Source organism: Helianthus annuus, chromosome 17 (assembly GCF_002127325.2).
Source record: "Helianthus annuus cultivar XRQ/B chromosome 17, HanXRQr2.0-SUNRISE, whole genome shotgun sequence".
Lineage (NCBI taxonomy): Eukaryota > Viridiplantae > Streptophyta > Magnoliopsida > Asterales > Asteraceae > Helianthus > Helianthus annuus.
Genome location: NC_035449.2, coordinates 180,890,894 through 180,906,832, shown reverse-complemented (window position 1 = coordinate 180,906,832; position 15,939 = coordinate 180,890,894). Strand labels below are relative to the sequence as shown.

The 15,939-nt window shown below is 33.8% G+C and overlaps 1 protein-coding gene across 1 annotated transcript; it reads right to left on the bottom strand.

Annotated features, from left to right (window-relative positions):
* Nucleotides 1–379: 379 nt before the first annotated feature.
* Nucleotides 380–10,176, bottom strand: LOC110922698 (probable sulfate transporter 3.3). The gene is made up of 13 exons (XM_022166931.2): nucleotides 9,679–10,176; nucleotides 9,503–9,551; nucleotides 8,867–9,074; nucleotides 7,747–7,918; nucleotides 7,156–7,221; nucleotides 5,009–5,122; nucleotides 4,206–4,322; nucleotides 4,006–4,132; nucleotides 2,974–3,260; nucleotides 2,215–2,405; nucleotides 1,532–1,617; nucleotides 958–1,034; nucleotides 380–785 (listed from the first exon to the last, which is right to left on the bottom strand). Exons 1-13 carry the CDS (start codon nucleotides 9,991–9,993, stop codon nucleotides 627–629), a joined length of 1,968 nt encoding a protein of 655 aa, XP_022022623.1. The 5' UTR covers nucleotides 9,994–10,176; the 3' UTR covers nucleotides 380–626.
* Between the last annotated feature and the right edge of the window lie 5,763 nt (nucleotides 10,177–15,939).

Sequence of the window (15,939 nt, the reverse complement as noted above, 5' to 3'; positions counted from 1 at the left end):
AAAGGTGGCAGCCCTTCGAAGTTTGAACTAACTATCGTAATAAACCGAACAGTTGTGACCCTTGGATTGAACCAACGTGAACCATCCCGTGGACTGGACGTTTTCAACCCTTAAATTGAACCGTTTCTAGCCAGCTTGAATAACCGGTCTCAACCTATCTCTCTAATAGACGTCCAACTGCAGTAACTCCAAACCCGCCCAACTGTGGTAACCACAACGGTTTCTGACCCACATATGTCATATCATAGTCTGCACCATACTCCCGTCACCGATTAATCAGACCAATGGAACCATTGTGAACCACGCAAATCGCTATGTCTCACGAGTCCAAGAGTTTTGAACCGTATTGAACTAAATCTGACTAAGGTTGTCAAAAATATAAAGGCGACTCTCAAGCAGCTAAAGTGCATTAACAAAACACGACATAAGTCAGCGAAACATTACATTGTAAATGCTTCACATGTCCTTTTAGGAACCTTAAAACAATATTTGGTTCCTAACAAACCCTAGATACAACCTAAATACCAAGAATCTAAATCTTTGCTTTAGATTGCAATACTTGCATCTTTTCCCCCCATCATACTACATTTTACAACTGAAACACCCAACCTTCATAATTTTTTCGTTTAACCATGGCTTGACGACCCTACCTTCATCGATGAAAGTAGTGACGATACGGCTTCTCCAACCGTCAAGTAAAGATTATTCGGTTGCAAAAGATCATTTGTCCCATCCGCCTTTTGCAGTTTCTCTATCACTTCCCCGACCGGATTCACCAATACAAGCTGTAATATGTTTAAAATGACAAATTTTAAAACACTTTCGAGTACAATATGCTTTAGTACAATTAAATAAATAGGTAGAAGCGTTCATACGGTTCTCGCAACTAGTAGAATAATGTTTGTAGTATAAATAAATATTTAAAAAGAAGTAATTAAAATGTTGCATAGAACTTGCCTCAACACCCTTCTTCTCCAATACCCTCCTGAGTTCTTGGAAAAACGCCACACCATTAGCATCAATGGCACTTACAGCTGAATATTACACAAGAAGAAAACATTCTTTTAGATATTAACATCTTTGAACCATCTAAATGCTTCACACAACTAAATGACTAATATGTTATGTATTTATTTTGTTTTTCAAATTTGGTGACACGGAGGGGTCGAACGAGTAAGGTAGCATATCAAAATCGTGGTTTTTTAGTTTGCGTTGAGTCGTATTAACTCGTACACACTTTTTCATCTATTTTTATTTTTTTTTATAAATAAATAATATGTTAAATATAGTTAGTTATAACTACCAACAACTATGTTGTTATAAATTATAATAGTAATTTGAATTTTTCTAATAACGAAATTTAGGAGGTTAAATATATACAATCTGGTTGATTTTCGACCCAGCTTGTCCCGTTAAAAATAAAGTACGACTCAAATCGACCCATTTACTCGCAAGAGCTCAAAATCGTCACCCTTTGGCTTATTTATTTATTTATTTATTTATTTTTATGTAAGTGAAGTTTAGGAGTTACCAGCAAGATCTAGAATTACAAATCTGAGATCAGAATGACTTTTGGCTGCTTCTTCCTCCTCATAATCTAGTATCCACCTCAAAATCCTTCAAGAAACAATTAAAAAAAAAGAAAAAAAGAATTTCACTTGGCAAGCACAAGAACACATAACTTCTAGTCTTTTTTTTTTGGTAAAAACAAATCTTCGTCCTTAAAATTCAAACACGTATAAAATAATTACGTTTAAACTATAACATTGCTAAAGTTTATTTCTCTATTTAACTTTTAATTCAAAAGTGGTTGCGGCGCAGCTTGTTGCCTGTTTACCTACCATTTGTTTGTAATTTGTTATCTTGCCAAAAAGAATATAATACTATTTTTAATAAAAAACACTTTTAATTTATAACACAGCCGGTTTAAGTTATGACACAAAACACATATTTTAAACTATGCAAAAAATAAAAAGGTTAAACAGGTCAACCTGCCGTGTCGACCCAAACCCGACCTGTTTAGCTAAACGTGTTTGGAGGTTCGACTCGAAACTGGCCCAACCTGTTTAGACTAAGCCCAAACCCACGGATTTTGTGTTGGGTTCATGTAGTGCCGGAAATTCAGTCTTTAATATTGTTGATGTAAAGATATTTATTTATAAAACAAAAATACAAACTTAACAAGTGAAAGGTAATAAAATGAAGATGAATTACCTTTCATTGAGATAATTAGAGTTGGCAAAACTGATGGGAGCCTGGATACTTAAAATCAAGAAACCTGGGATTGAGACAGCATCCTTGTACTGATGTTTGTTTCTAAATATGTCAGTACCAGGTATGTTTCCCAACACCACTGTTTTAGGTCTTGTCATCTGCAATACCATCTTGAATATAGAAATTCCCACCTAAAAAAAGTACAAAAAAATATATATTTCACTTCTTTTTAAAGATTTTATAAAAATCACATAAACAACTTTTTGACCAAGAAAATTGACAAAACAGTTATCTTTAAATTTTTCCGATTAAAATAAAATGTTTTAACGAAAACTATTGGTGGTTTGACACCAGTGGCGGATCTTGAATTTTTAGTGGTGGTGGTGGTGGTGGGGGGGGGGGGTTGTTCCTCCTCAGACCCAAACTAAGCTACACCATTGCTTCACACGTGTCAAACTCTCATTGATTTATGTTCTATGGCGCGAAGTATGGATAATCTTCACCAAATTTTTAGTTGGTGGGGGGGGGGGGGGGATGTGATGACATTTGTTTGCAACGCACAAGATTGAATGTCGTGCGCTGATTGGTACACAATACTTTATGTCCTGTGCCACTTGGTGCACATATCCATTTCTTTGTGACACGTGGCAAGTTTTCATTGGAAGAACTCATTTAAAAAGAAAAAAAAAACGTTTACGGCTATTTTTTTAATTTTCTTGGTCAACAAGGCTATTTTCGTGGTTTAAAAAGAACACTTACAGCAAGCGCGAGTCCTTCTTGGACCGATATAAAGATAACACCAAAGAAAGCACATAACATAACAACGAAGTCGAATTTATCGACTTTCCATATTTGGTACGCCGCTGGGATGTCGACAAGGCCAATGACCGCAGTGACAATGATTGCACCCAATACTAGGTTGGGTGTATACCGAAACAATGGCATCAAGAACAGAAGTGTGACCATAACCGTCACAGCCATGATGATGTTGGAGACTGCTGTTTTGGCTCCTGCGTTGTGGTTCACAGCTGACCGTGAAAATGCACCTGTGACGATGATCAGCTGGTTGTTAGAACACAAGTAAAGATTCAAGATGTATAGTTAATCACATCAGGGTTTCAAATGGGCATGTCGGTTTCGGTTGTGTAATATATAAAATAAGTAAATTGTTGTTGGGTCAAAACGGTTCGGGCACGTCTAGGTTTCATGTCTAAGTTGTATACTAAGCCTGAAAAAATGGATGGCTTGGGTTGGGTTAGGTAACGGGTCAAATGGGCCGGGCATGTCTAAATTGTAGTAGTCCTAAAAAAAATGGACAGGTTGCGTTGGGTTAGGTAACGGGTCAAATGGGTGAGGCAAGTCTAAATTGTACTAAGCCTGAAAAAATGGACGGGTTGGGTTGGGTCGGGTCGGGTCAGGTAACTGGTCAAATGGGCCAGACACGCCTAAACTGTACCACGTTTCACGTCTAAATTGTACTATGCCTGAAAATTGGACGGGTTGCGTTGGGTCAGTAACAGGTCAAATGGGTCGGGCACGTCTAAATTATACTAAGTTTTACGTATAAATTGTACTTAGCCTAGCAAAACGGACAGGTTGGGTTGGAACAAGTAACGGGTTAAAACAGGTTCTGACCAAAATAGACTCGAGTTGATATGAATTGTTTTAGAAAAAAAAAAAAAAAATCAAAACTGGTTCACCCGCTATCTTTTTTTAGCCCTTTAAAAATCCATTAGTAACGCAAGATGTACGGTACAAGTCTTTAATGCACGAAATCGTTAACTACTTTACCGGTAGTGACATAGCATGAAGTGGTAGAACCAACAACATTCATGACTCCAATTGCAATCATTTCTTTGTTACCATCAACTTGGTAATTCTTCAAGGCAGCAAATGTTCTTCCTACAGCAATCCCTTCCTATGTAAAAAGACAAAAATACCCTTTTAAAAAAATGAGCTTGTAAGTTATGCATTGCAAGTTGTACACTTACAGTGAGGGAAATGATGCCAGTTACAAGACCAGTTTTCAAGACTAAACCAATATGACTTCCATGAAAATGCAACATGTTCCATGAAGGTGGATTTAATCCTTGTTCTAATTTTCCAATCTATTAATTAACACATAAAATAATATATTAATTAGATTTGAAATTACAATTAGAGTTAATTACTGTTTTCGTCCCTGTGGTTTGTCAAAAATCACTATTTCAGTCCATTAGTTTAAAAATTACGATTTCAGTCCCTGTGGTTTCACTTTCGTAACCATTTCAGTCCCTGTGGTTTCACTTTCGTAACCATTTCAGTCCATTATTCTATTAAGTACAGGGACTGAAATGGTTACGAGATGGACTGAAATGGTTACAAAAGTGAAACCACAGGGACTGAAATCACAATTTTTAAACTAATGGACTGAAATAGTGATTTTTGACAAACTACAGGGACGAAAACAGTAATTAACGACTTAAAGAGTAAATTACGATTTTGGCCCCTCTGGTTATATCACTTTTACCGTTTTAACCCAAAAAAGAATTTTTTACATCTGAGCCCTCAACGTCTTTTTTTCTAACCCTTTTGGCCCCTAACACTAACCCTATCCATTAAATGTTAGGGGCCAAAAGGGTTAGAAAAAAAGACGTTAGGGGCCAAAAAGGTTAGAAAAAAAGACGTTGGAGGCTTAGATGTTAAAAAAAAAATTTTAAGCTAAAAGGGTAAAAGTGATATAACTACAGGGGTCAAAATCGTAATTTACTCTTAATTAAATTTAAAGTAAATAAAAAATTTATTAAATATTTACCACAGAAATGCCATGGTGTTGTGCTTTGGAAACAAAAATAATGATGGTAGAGAGGACCACTGAAAGCAGAGGTGCTCCTGCTGATATCCAAAATAGCTTTGGTTTTTTAATGCTCTGCATACATTAACAACAATATTTAGTAAAGGTAAAATACCAGTCATCAGTGGCGGATTCAAGATTCTTTTAACGTGGGTCGAAATTTTTGAGTGTGGTCGTTTATTTGATTTTTTTTTTCGGTTCGGGTCACTTAAAAAATAAAACCAAAATTTTCGGCCCAAATTTTTTCAAACCTAAGTTGCAAAGCCGAAAATACCAAAACCGAACTGAACCCATCTTGAAAACCGAAAATGTGAAATCAAACGCTTTTTAAAGACCCAAAAACAAATGGTTTGGTTTGAGCCCAAAATTGATCCATGCACTGCAGCCGTGGGTATCTTGGCAGAATCGTCGATTCTGTTTTTAGTTTGAAAAGTCGACTTGTGGGTTGAGGTGTACAAAAAAACCGGTTTTAGAACCGTAACCGGAAAAAAACCGAAACCGGTTTTAAATTTTTTAAAACCAGTTTTAGAACTAAACCGAACTGGCTGTTTGTGACCGGTTACTATTCTTGATCTGAAAAAACGGTTAATAACCGAAACCGGTTTAAAAAAAACCAGTTAAAACCGTTTTTTTTGGCAAAAACCGGTTAAAAACCGATCCCAACCAGTTACACCGGTTACTGTTTTGGACTTGAAAACCGGCTAGTAACTGATACCGGTTATTAAAAAAACCGGTTTTTGTATTGGATAAAAAACCGGTTCGGTTAAAAACCGGACCTTTAAAAAAAAAACCGATTTGTACACCTCTACTTATGTGTGGAGGTGCTTAATAAAAAAAATGTCACTCTATATTTATCAGGTTAATCTTTTAATTTTAAAAAATGGGTGGACTAAAATGCTAAAAGGTTTTAAAAAGGTTATTGGGTATTTGGGTTTAATGGTTAATGAATTTAGTTTAATATGGGCTTATTTATTTAGTTATGCAAAATGTGGAATTGTCTTATATTTTTTTTTGTTAGTTTATAATAGGTTTATACAATTATATTTGTGTGATTTTAAGATCTTAACTTATATTTTTAGAATTGGTATCAAAATTCATGTGCCAGTTTCAAAATTTCATGAGGGTCGATGTTAAAATTTCTTGAGGGTCGCTTGAGATTAAATTGCAAATACACTAAAGAAAATTAAAAAAAAACATGGGGTGCAGGACTGCAGACGCACCCCATCCTACAAGCCTAGGTATGCTAATGGGAGTCAGGCGAAAAACCACAAACGCGTTTTGCTCGTACACATTGTTGATAAGACGGGAACTCCACAATTAAACGTGTGTGAATAGTAGTAGTCAGGCAATATCGATTACTACGAGTGATGAAACCTTACATGTGAAGGCAACAATCAACTGCCACAAAGGTGGTCATTTTTGTTGTTATATGCTTGGATATTATTCTTACAAAATAAATAAATAAAAGCATTTCAATAATTTGTAAAAGATTCTGAAACTAACTTTTTATTTATTTAAAAAAAAATTATGAGATAAATACCAAACTAATTGGTTCGTGTGCATGTGGATATAATTAAAAAAAAAATAAGCATGAAATCTAAAATTATATATTACAAAAGGGATTTTGTTTCGTACAAACACAATCAATTGCCACAACACAAAGGTGGTCATTTTTGTTGTTATATGCTTGGAATATTATCCTTCGTACCAACATTCCTTGTGACATGAGTTTTTGGACCCTCGTGAGTTGTTGTCCCAGGTGTTCTTGTTCTTTTGTTACTATATTTTAGTTATTAAAAACAGGGTCGGATTGATTCTGTCTCAAAACCGACGTTGTATCATGTTATGTTATTCATGTTATATTATGTTAAATAAGAGTATCGAGTATCAACGATTTAACAAATAACAAGTTAGACTTGTTGGTTGATCTGGTTTTCAAAACATTGATTTTATCTACTCTTGTATGTAAGACTTAAAGTGAGTTATGAATTATTTAATTTACGACTATTATTATGAAGTTAACGACGCGTTATGGACTTAATTGGTATAAAACTACAAGTTATAAGTATTAGCAATATAAACAGTTAAAAACACACATAAGTACTTACAATGTGTCTCGTCACAAGCAGGAATACGAGAAAACAAAACCCCATCAAGATCGTTTGCCACGACCACTGCACCCGAAAATTAAAATACAATAAACACATTATAAAAATGAGTACAAAATCGCGTATAGCCATATCCAAAACAACGACGCGTTGGCTATTTTTAGCGTCATACGACTGGCCCTTTCTATGATATTGTAATAATCCTGTTATAAACAAATTGAACGTTTAGCTAACGTTTGTGAATTGTTTTGCCAAAAAGTTCGTTGATTGTCATTTATATACTAAACGAACGAAGGTGAACAAAATTTTATATAAACTAAAGGACTACTACATAAAAAAAAAACTAATAATATGTATGCATATGTATATAACTAAAGGACTACTATATAAAAAAATAAAAATTATAATTACTCTAACTTCAATAATTTTTTTATGATAGACTATTATTTAAATAAATATTATTCATTTTATGTACGTTTCTTAACGAGTTAAAACACAACTAACCTATGTTTATGTTTATTTGGTTTGTTTATAGTCCTTGTAACGATTAGTTTAAATGTTAAAATAATATAAAATTAATAAAGAAAATACCTCTTTAGTGTTGTGAAAGATAGAGGACATAACAGGAACCAAACCCATTTCTTTAGTGAAATGTGTGATGCCAAGAAGAGCTTTCAATTGTTGAAGTGATACAATGATTGCAGCCCCAGCCATGAATCCAATAAGTGTAGCCTTTGACAAGAAGTCAATAATGAACCCAAGCCTATACACAACATCACATTCATGTTTTAATGGTTTGTACATCTAGCATTAACATCCATACATTTATTAGAAAAAGGTGTTGGTCCCCTTATGGGTATATGGCCCATAGAATGTTTTACACATAGAGAAGTCAACATCACCCCCCCTGCAGACTTTCATTTGACCACTAAATGACCTATCTTACAATAAAAAAATTTCATTAAATATACATCAACATATTGACCTAACTTCAATGGTTGGATTTTGTGACCACTGAAATTAACTTAACATATTGGATCTGCTTTCAATAGTCAATTCACAGCTAAGAGTGATGCTAACGAGACACCATCCAAAATTTGTACATCAGCGTGTTTGTCGTATCATACGGGCCTTATGATGTCAGATTAAGTATGCATACGGCATACCAAAGCTTGTCAAATCATACATGCCATATGATAGAGCGGAAAATGATCATACGGGCCATACCACTTTTGTCAGTGGTTGCATCAGTTATTCATCATTCATGAGTCAGTTAAGTTAAACAGGTCATATGAGTCATATGATGCGGTGAACACCACCTCATACAACCCGAATTTCAATAGTCACAATCCATGGTCAATAGTGACCATTGACTTTATTTGACCATCAATGGTCACCCTAGCTATTGAAACCAGATTAATATACTTGATGTAACCTCACTAGATTCATAGTCAATGATGATGGTTGACTTCATTTATTTACAAACATGTCACTTTCTCATTTCTGAAAAAAATTAACATATTTTATCTAGTCTAGTTAGTCAATTACATGGTCAAAGATGATAGTTGATTATGAGTTTAAGTGTTAATCACAAGTATTATTGTTGTTGTTGTTACTATTATTATTGTTATTGTTATTATTACTATTATTATTATTATTATTATTATTATTATTATTTATATATATAAAAGCTTTTATGAGAGGAATAGACCTTAGAAACCCAAGAGAGGCTTGAAAGAGGCCAGCAAAGAAGGTAGAAGTGAAGGCCAATTGAAGAAACAAAAGAGGGTCTTGGGTTGGTGACACTTCTTGTCTTAGCATTGACCCCATCAATAGTGATGCTATTGACACTGGTCCAACTGCTAGATCTCTTGAGCTCCCTAACACAGCATACACTAGTGGTGGCACAAAGCTTGAATCTACATTATTTAACAAAAAAATGTATTACATTCATAAATATCTATAACTATTTACATTTTGTTTTACGACACACTTTTGTTTGTTTTTACTTTTATTTCAACCATACAGTCTTACTTTTCTGTACGCGTTATATGATTGTACTTCATAACATAGTGTACAATATTATGTTATACGTATGAGTAAGACAAAAAAGATATAACATACTTATGTCACTCTACTAATTTTTAGTTGTAAACAAACAATCTTATTTTATGAAAATGCAAAAAGAACATTATGTTTTATATGATGGTGCAAAGATTCTTGTTGCACTCATTTCACAATTGGAAACTATTTATTCATGTAAAGTATAGTGTCCTTTTTGGCATTTTCACCAAAAAATGATTCAAAAAGAATATAATCCTGCCAATGAAAGAAGAGAAATAATTACATAGACCAACAATAGGAGGGAGATTGGCAAGCTTTGCATAGCTTATACCCTGAAAAACAACATAAAACCAAAAGGGATTAATATCAGAAAATCCAAAACACATGTTTTATTCGAGTTGTTTTCTTGATCGAAAACGATATATAGAATAAACCGAAAGAAAAAAAACAAAGATTTACCTGAGGAATGGCTAAACTAGCAATTGTTAGACCAGAAACAACATCAGATTTGAGTAGATTAAGGTTGTAATGAGGACCCCATTGAAGTATAGGAAAAATGTATTGAAAACCAAGTAGCCATTTTCGCTTACTAGATTGCCCTTTGAACTGCCTAAGAGGGTCATCAGGAAAGAAAGTTTCTTTGAGCCTATTCTTTATCTTTTGAAAACTGCTTCTCTTTGGTGGCGTCTCAACCTTATGAATCTCCATATCTATCTCTACACATGGATGATGATGATGAGAACCACCTAAGCCTTGTTCAAACTTTCTTTCCATTCTTTCTCTTGACCGAAAGATTGAGTCTTTTCGGTAACACAAATTCAAGATGATTAAAAGAGTGTACAAGAGATAGAACTATGAGATTGAGCCAATATGAGGGGGTGTTTGCACTTATAAAGAATCATGAGTCATGAGTTGGTGTTGTTTATGTCATCTTATGAGACATGCATCCCCACACATCCATCAACTTTTTAAATGGGAGAGAGAGAGTTTTTATTGATTTTATTTCTTTTTTTTTTCAAGAATATAGAGGAGTGGAATGAAATAGTGTATGGATGAGGGGTATGGAATTTTTAGGATTATGGTAAGTTAAAAAAGACAATATACAAATGGGTTTTGGTTGGTTTGATGAGTGGATCATTATTGAAATGGGTTTGATTCATACAAAAGTGGGTGATTGGTTTTAGGTGATTCTTGGTTGCTATTTAGCTATGGATAGTGCACTTCTCTAAGATGGTAATGAATCCAATGATGGACAGTTGATAGAACAAGGTTTGAATGCATTTCTGATGAGAAACTTAGAAGGAAATACACCGTAGTATGACGGTATTGATAACGTAAGAAGGTATATTCGATCTGAATTATCGAATATTCTTTCACACGTGTCATTACTTTATGAGTTAAGTCGGCGAGACAATTGTAAAATCCACACATGCACATATGTATATCTTCTTTATAAATTTAGAATAATCCAAATTAATTACATTTATATTTATACAAATCTTAGTAGAGTTACTTAAGGTCGGTCATAACTAGTTAAAGATTTGGGTATCAATCTTGTTCTCCTTGTTCAATATTGAAATAAATGCAAATTTGTTATTTTCTATATGTAATTTAAAGTCAGTGTTTTTGTTAAGACAAACATGAGTAAAACCTATTTGATTATGAAAATAGATAACTTTATGATGATTTATCGCAGTTCTACCACTGATAAATTTTTCTATACTAATAAACAAAAATCCTTTTTGGACACGTGTTATTCTCTGATAATTTCTCACCAAATAATTTAATAATAATACTAATATTAAATATCAATTTAACTAAATCTATTTATCTCTTTTGTTTAATTGATTTCTTTTTTAACTCTAAAGTTTCAATCTTTGTTATTTTAATCCATTTGATTAATTTGATTTTTCACTTCTAATTCAAAAGTTTTCATCTTTTACAATTTAACCCCTTTAATTTTTTTACTTTCAACCCAAAGCTTTTCATCTTTTACAATTTAATCTCAACACTTTTTTACTTTCAACTTTAGTCTCTTATATACTTTTCATCTTTCATAAATTCTCCGTTTAACGTGTCGTTCTAAATTTCCGACTTAACACGCCGCAACGTGCGTGTGGGGTTCAACGTTTTTTCATCTATTTTTTTTCCTGTTTGACATGGTCATCGCAGCGTGAGAAACATGTGCCTTTCATCTAACATGATATATAACTAATGAATCCTCCGCAACATTGCGGCGGACGATAATACTAGTTAAAGTAATATTTTTCTTCAAAGTTAAATTGTATTTTTTGTGGTCTTTTTTATCATTAGTCCTTATTATACATTGGATCCGACCCATGGATGGAAAACTTTATATTATCTACAAAAAGTAACTTATGGGCAAGTTATGCTTTTCAACAGATAGGTTGGATATGGCAAGTATCGCTATGAGATGTAGGCAAATAATTGGTCAAAGTTTTCTCTTTTAAGAATATACTACTAATTAGACCCGTGCGCGTTATGGCGCGGGTACATTGCAAATATCGAACGTTAGTCGAAGCGTTATGTGATGTGTTAAATATATGAAAACGTACGTTCTGACATATCCAATTTAACTCAATAGCATTGGTGCTGGATACAAATGTAAAGTATATCATATTTATATTTATATGTGACCTCACCATACATTGGAAACGTATAAAAAATCGTAAAACGTGTATCAAGGGAAAACTAACACGTGTAATCGAAAGACATATTCATATCAAGGGCATAAAGTTTACCCCTAGCGGGTTGCGGTGAGGTCAAAACGTAGAAATGGAAACGCACATAAAGTAAGCAAAAAACATATTATATTTGACCTGACTTGCTTCCCTAAAAAAGTTTATGTCGAAATGTAGACAAACTCGAATTTATACTGATACATAAATTTCAATTTTCATAATACGACCCGTAAGCGATTCGCCGTGGACACGTCGCAAACACCAAATGGATTAGTTCAAGCGGTATCTCATGTGCAAACCATATGAAAGTGCATGTTTCAACGTACTTAGTTCACTCAATGTACGGTTGAACCAAAATGTAAATTAATTCGAATTTATACAAATTAGTTCTTTAAAAAAAAATCAGTGAACGGAAATCATTAAAGAATACAATAGGTCAAATACGTATATTATGCATGATAACGGGATAAAGTTGAACATTAAAAATTTTAGCGACTAAACCTTGAGGATAGCAAAGCCAATAGACTAATATTGTAGTGTGGTGAAAGTTTGGGTTAGAAAGGCAAGGGACTAAAAATGCAATTTGATAAAACCAAAAGCAAGGGACCAATAGTGAAATTTGCTCAAAGTAGGAGAGGAAAAAAAGAAAATGTCTTAAGATTATAAATTATTTGTACGTAGAACTGCTTTGGTCCAAAGCCAATGGATCTGAAGCCATGCATTTTGACGAATATGACAAAACAAAAGTAGGCGTAGGCCATACATGTATAAGCCAAAATAAAGGAGGGGCTATCTAAGTAAAATGCACCGACATTTTAATTTAAAATAGTATAAATAAATGTGTTCTTGTTAAACATAATACTTTGTCATTGTCACGTGCATAATGGCTTTAACTAACCCACTCTTTAGCTACCATATTGTAGTTTAACTAAAATTAAAAAAAAAATAAGAAAGAAATGTGATTGGTTGATTTTTGGTGGCCCCATAGTTGCAATAAGGGCATGGCTCCCCCTTGGTTAATGCCCCACTTTAACTAGCCCCGACACAGTGTTTGGGGCTTTAACAAGATGATGTGGCTAAGGGCGTTAAGTCACAACGCCTAGTCTAAGTTGTGTCTTTTTAAACTATAACTAATAACGGTTTTAAAAGTTCATACATTTTACCACTTTGTTATAATGGATACAATATTTGGGTCGATATGTAACTCCATGGAAGCTTGTTAAAGTCGGGCTCAAATCCAATAGAATTTAAAAGAATTAAGAGTTTGAATTTGAGCTCAATTAACATATACGGAAGCCTGATTTTATACACCAAGTTTGATTAGTCTTGTAAATGAACGTGTCTTACTACTTGTATACACTTAATGATATTTATATAATACGATACTAAGTAAATAAATATTTGTACCGCGTTATATAAATATTGTTATATTCATATATATAATAAGATCCATTCAAGTTTACAAGACTAATCAAACTTGGTGTATGAAATTCGGGTTACCTCGTTTGTTAAATGAGCTTAAATTTTAAACTCTAATCCGTTTAAGGCTTTAAGCCCTTAACAAACTGTTAAGAACAAGATATCAAGAGCAAACAAACTATATTATAACAACAAAGTCGGCACAGATTGCTGGAAATCAAAAGTACAAGATATCGATGAACTATCTAACTGCACAGATTCTGCAGAACAGCAGTAAACGAAGATCAGACGCTCTCGAACAGCAGCTACTATTGATCAAAACAGATCACACGCAGGAGGTTCTTGAGAGGAAAATAAGAGAGTGCAGCACTAATAAGAAGTTGAGTGTTTTTTGTATATCGATCCCCAGGCCAGCGCCTCTGCTATATACGGGAAACAAGGGCTTTAGCCCTACTCGAACAAGGAGGCCCAAAAGACAGCATCCCATGAAGCAGCAACGGATACATGAACCAAAAAAGGAAAAGATTAGACTGAAATCAATTAAGGAAAAGGATAAAATAAAGGCCACAAAAAAGGACATATTGAATTGAAAGAAGGCAATAATATAGAGATATAGACTAAAAATATATTTCAACACCCCCCCTCAATTCAATATGCAAAACAGTTAAAAAGACCAATTTTGGCACAAACCTTGTCATGAGCCTGAACATGCAATCCTTTGGTAAAGCCATCTGCAGTTTGATCTTCAGACGAGACACCAACGGTCTTGATAACACTTTTTGAGATTTTTTCTCTTAAAAAGAAGAGATCAATTTCAAAATGTTTTGTACGATCATGAAAAACAGGATTAGCAGCTATTGAAATAGCTGCTGTATTGTCACAGAAAAGGGAAACTGGAAGTTTGACATCAATTTTAAGTTCATTTAATATGTTGAGAAGCCAAATGATTTCACATGTCGCAACACACATAGTACGATATTCAGCCTCAGCAGAAGATCGAGAAATGGTAGACTGTTTTTTGCTTTTCCATGAAATAAGAGAGTTTCCTAAGAAGACACAGAAACAAGTGATAGATTTCCTAGAGTTTACACATTTACCCCAGTCAGAATCAGCAAAGGCTTTAAGCTCTAAGGAATCCCCTTTTTAAATAATATACCTTTCCCAGGAGAACCCTTAAGATATCTTAAAAGTCTTAAAGCGATTTTAAAATGAGCATTAGTGGGACTGTGCATATATTGACTTAGATATTGAACTGAATAGGCAATATCAGGTCTAGTATGAGAGAGATATATTAGTTTTCCCACTAATTTTTGATAAACAGATATATCAGGTAAAGTTTGATTATCTTTTTCACATAAATGGGTTAAAATATGATTAGGTTCAATGGGAGTGTTAACTGGTTTACACCCAGTCAAACCAAATTCAGCAAGTAAGTCAAGACAATATTTCCTTTGTGATAGACATAAGCCATCTTTGGTTTTTAAAACCTCAATCCCAAGAAAATATTTTAACATTCCCAAATCCTTAATCAAAAATTTAGATTTAAGAAGGGATTTAATTTTAGAAATCTCAGTAGAACAACTACCAGTTATGACTATATCATCCACATAAACAAGTAACACAATAAACACAGATTTACTTGTTTTGACAAACATGGAGTGGTCACACTTACTTTGTTCAAAACCAAGTTCAAGCAAGACATCAACAAGCTTCTCATTCCACATCCGAGGAGCTTGTTTAAGACCGTAAAGAGACTTTTTAAGCTTACAAACTTTATTAACATGGTTGGAATTATAACCATCAGGAAGGGTCATATAAACTTCTTCATTTAAATTACCATATAAAAAGGCGTTATTTACATCAAGTTAATGTACATCCCAACCATTGTTAATAGCAATAGTTAGAACACATCTAACAGTTACCATTTTCACAACAGGTGAGAATGTTTCAAAGAAGTCTATACCCTCCTTTTGACTAAAACCCTTAGCAACAAGTCTAGCCTTGTACCTTTCTATTTCGCCTGAGGCTTTATATTTTATTTTGTAAATCCATTTACAGCCTATAGGTTTCCTATTGGGAGGCAAATCAACTATTTCCCACGTATCATTCCTGTGTAAGGCTTCTAACTCATCATTCATGGCAATGACCCAATTGTTATCCGATTTAGCTTCAAAGTAGTTTTTAGGTTCACAACTTTTATTAAGCATAGAAGCAAAACACATACTTTCTGAATCAAGATTAGCATAATTCAACACTTTTTCAAGACCATATTTGACTTTGCCATCAATAACAAAGTCATCAAGTTTAGAAGGAAATTTTACATTCCTAGAAGATTTCCTTAAAACACTGCTAGGTTGCCCTATATTATCTCCCTCAGAATTGCTAATGTTTTCCTCAGCGTCTAAATCAGGCTCAACCCTACCAGTTTCTAACTCAACATTACTTGGTTGTTGTATTTCAGCCCTGCCTAAAGCATTGTCAGAGTCATTAACAGGTTGCTGAGAATGATTAAGGACTGCAGGATTCATGCTTGTGTTATCATCATAGGGAGTAGAGTCAGATTTAGAATTTTGGGTGTCATTTTGATCAAATAAGTTAA

What these genes read in the sequence shown, in the direction of transcription:
- LOC110922698 (XM_022166931.2), bottom strand. Translation starts at nt 9,993, where the DNA reads ATGGAAAGAAAGTTTGAACAAGGCTTAGGTGGTTCTCATCATCATCAT. An exon ending in TCTTTCACAACACTAAAGAG is followed by an intron (nt 7,222 to 7,746) that starts GTATTTTCTTTA and finishes TTTCGGGTGCAG; the next exon opens with TGGTCGTGGCAAACGATCTT. An exon ending in TGTAATTCTAGATCTTGCTG is followed by an intron (nt 1,035 to 1,531) that starts GTAACTCCTAAA and finishes TGTAATATTCAG; the next exon opens with CTGTAAGTGCCATTGATGCT.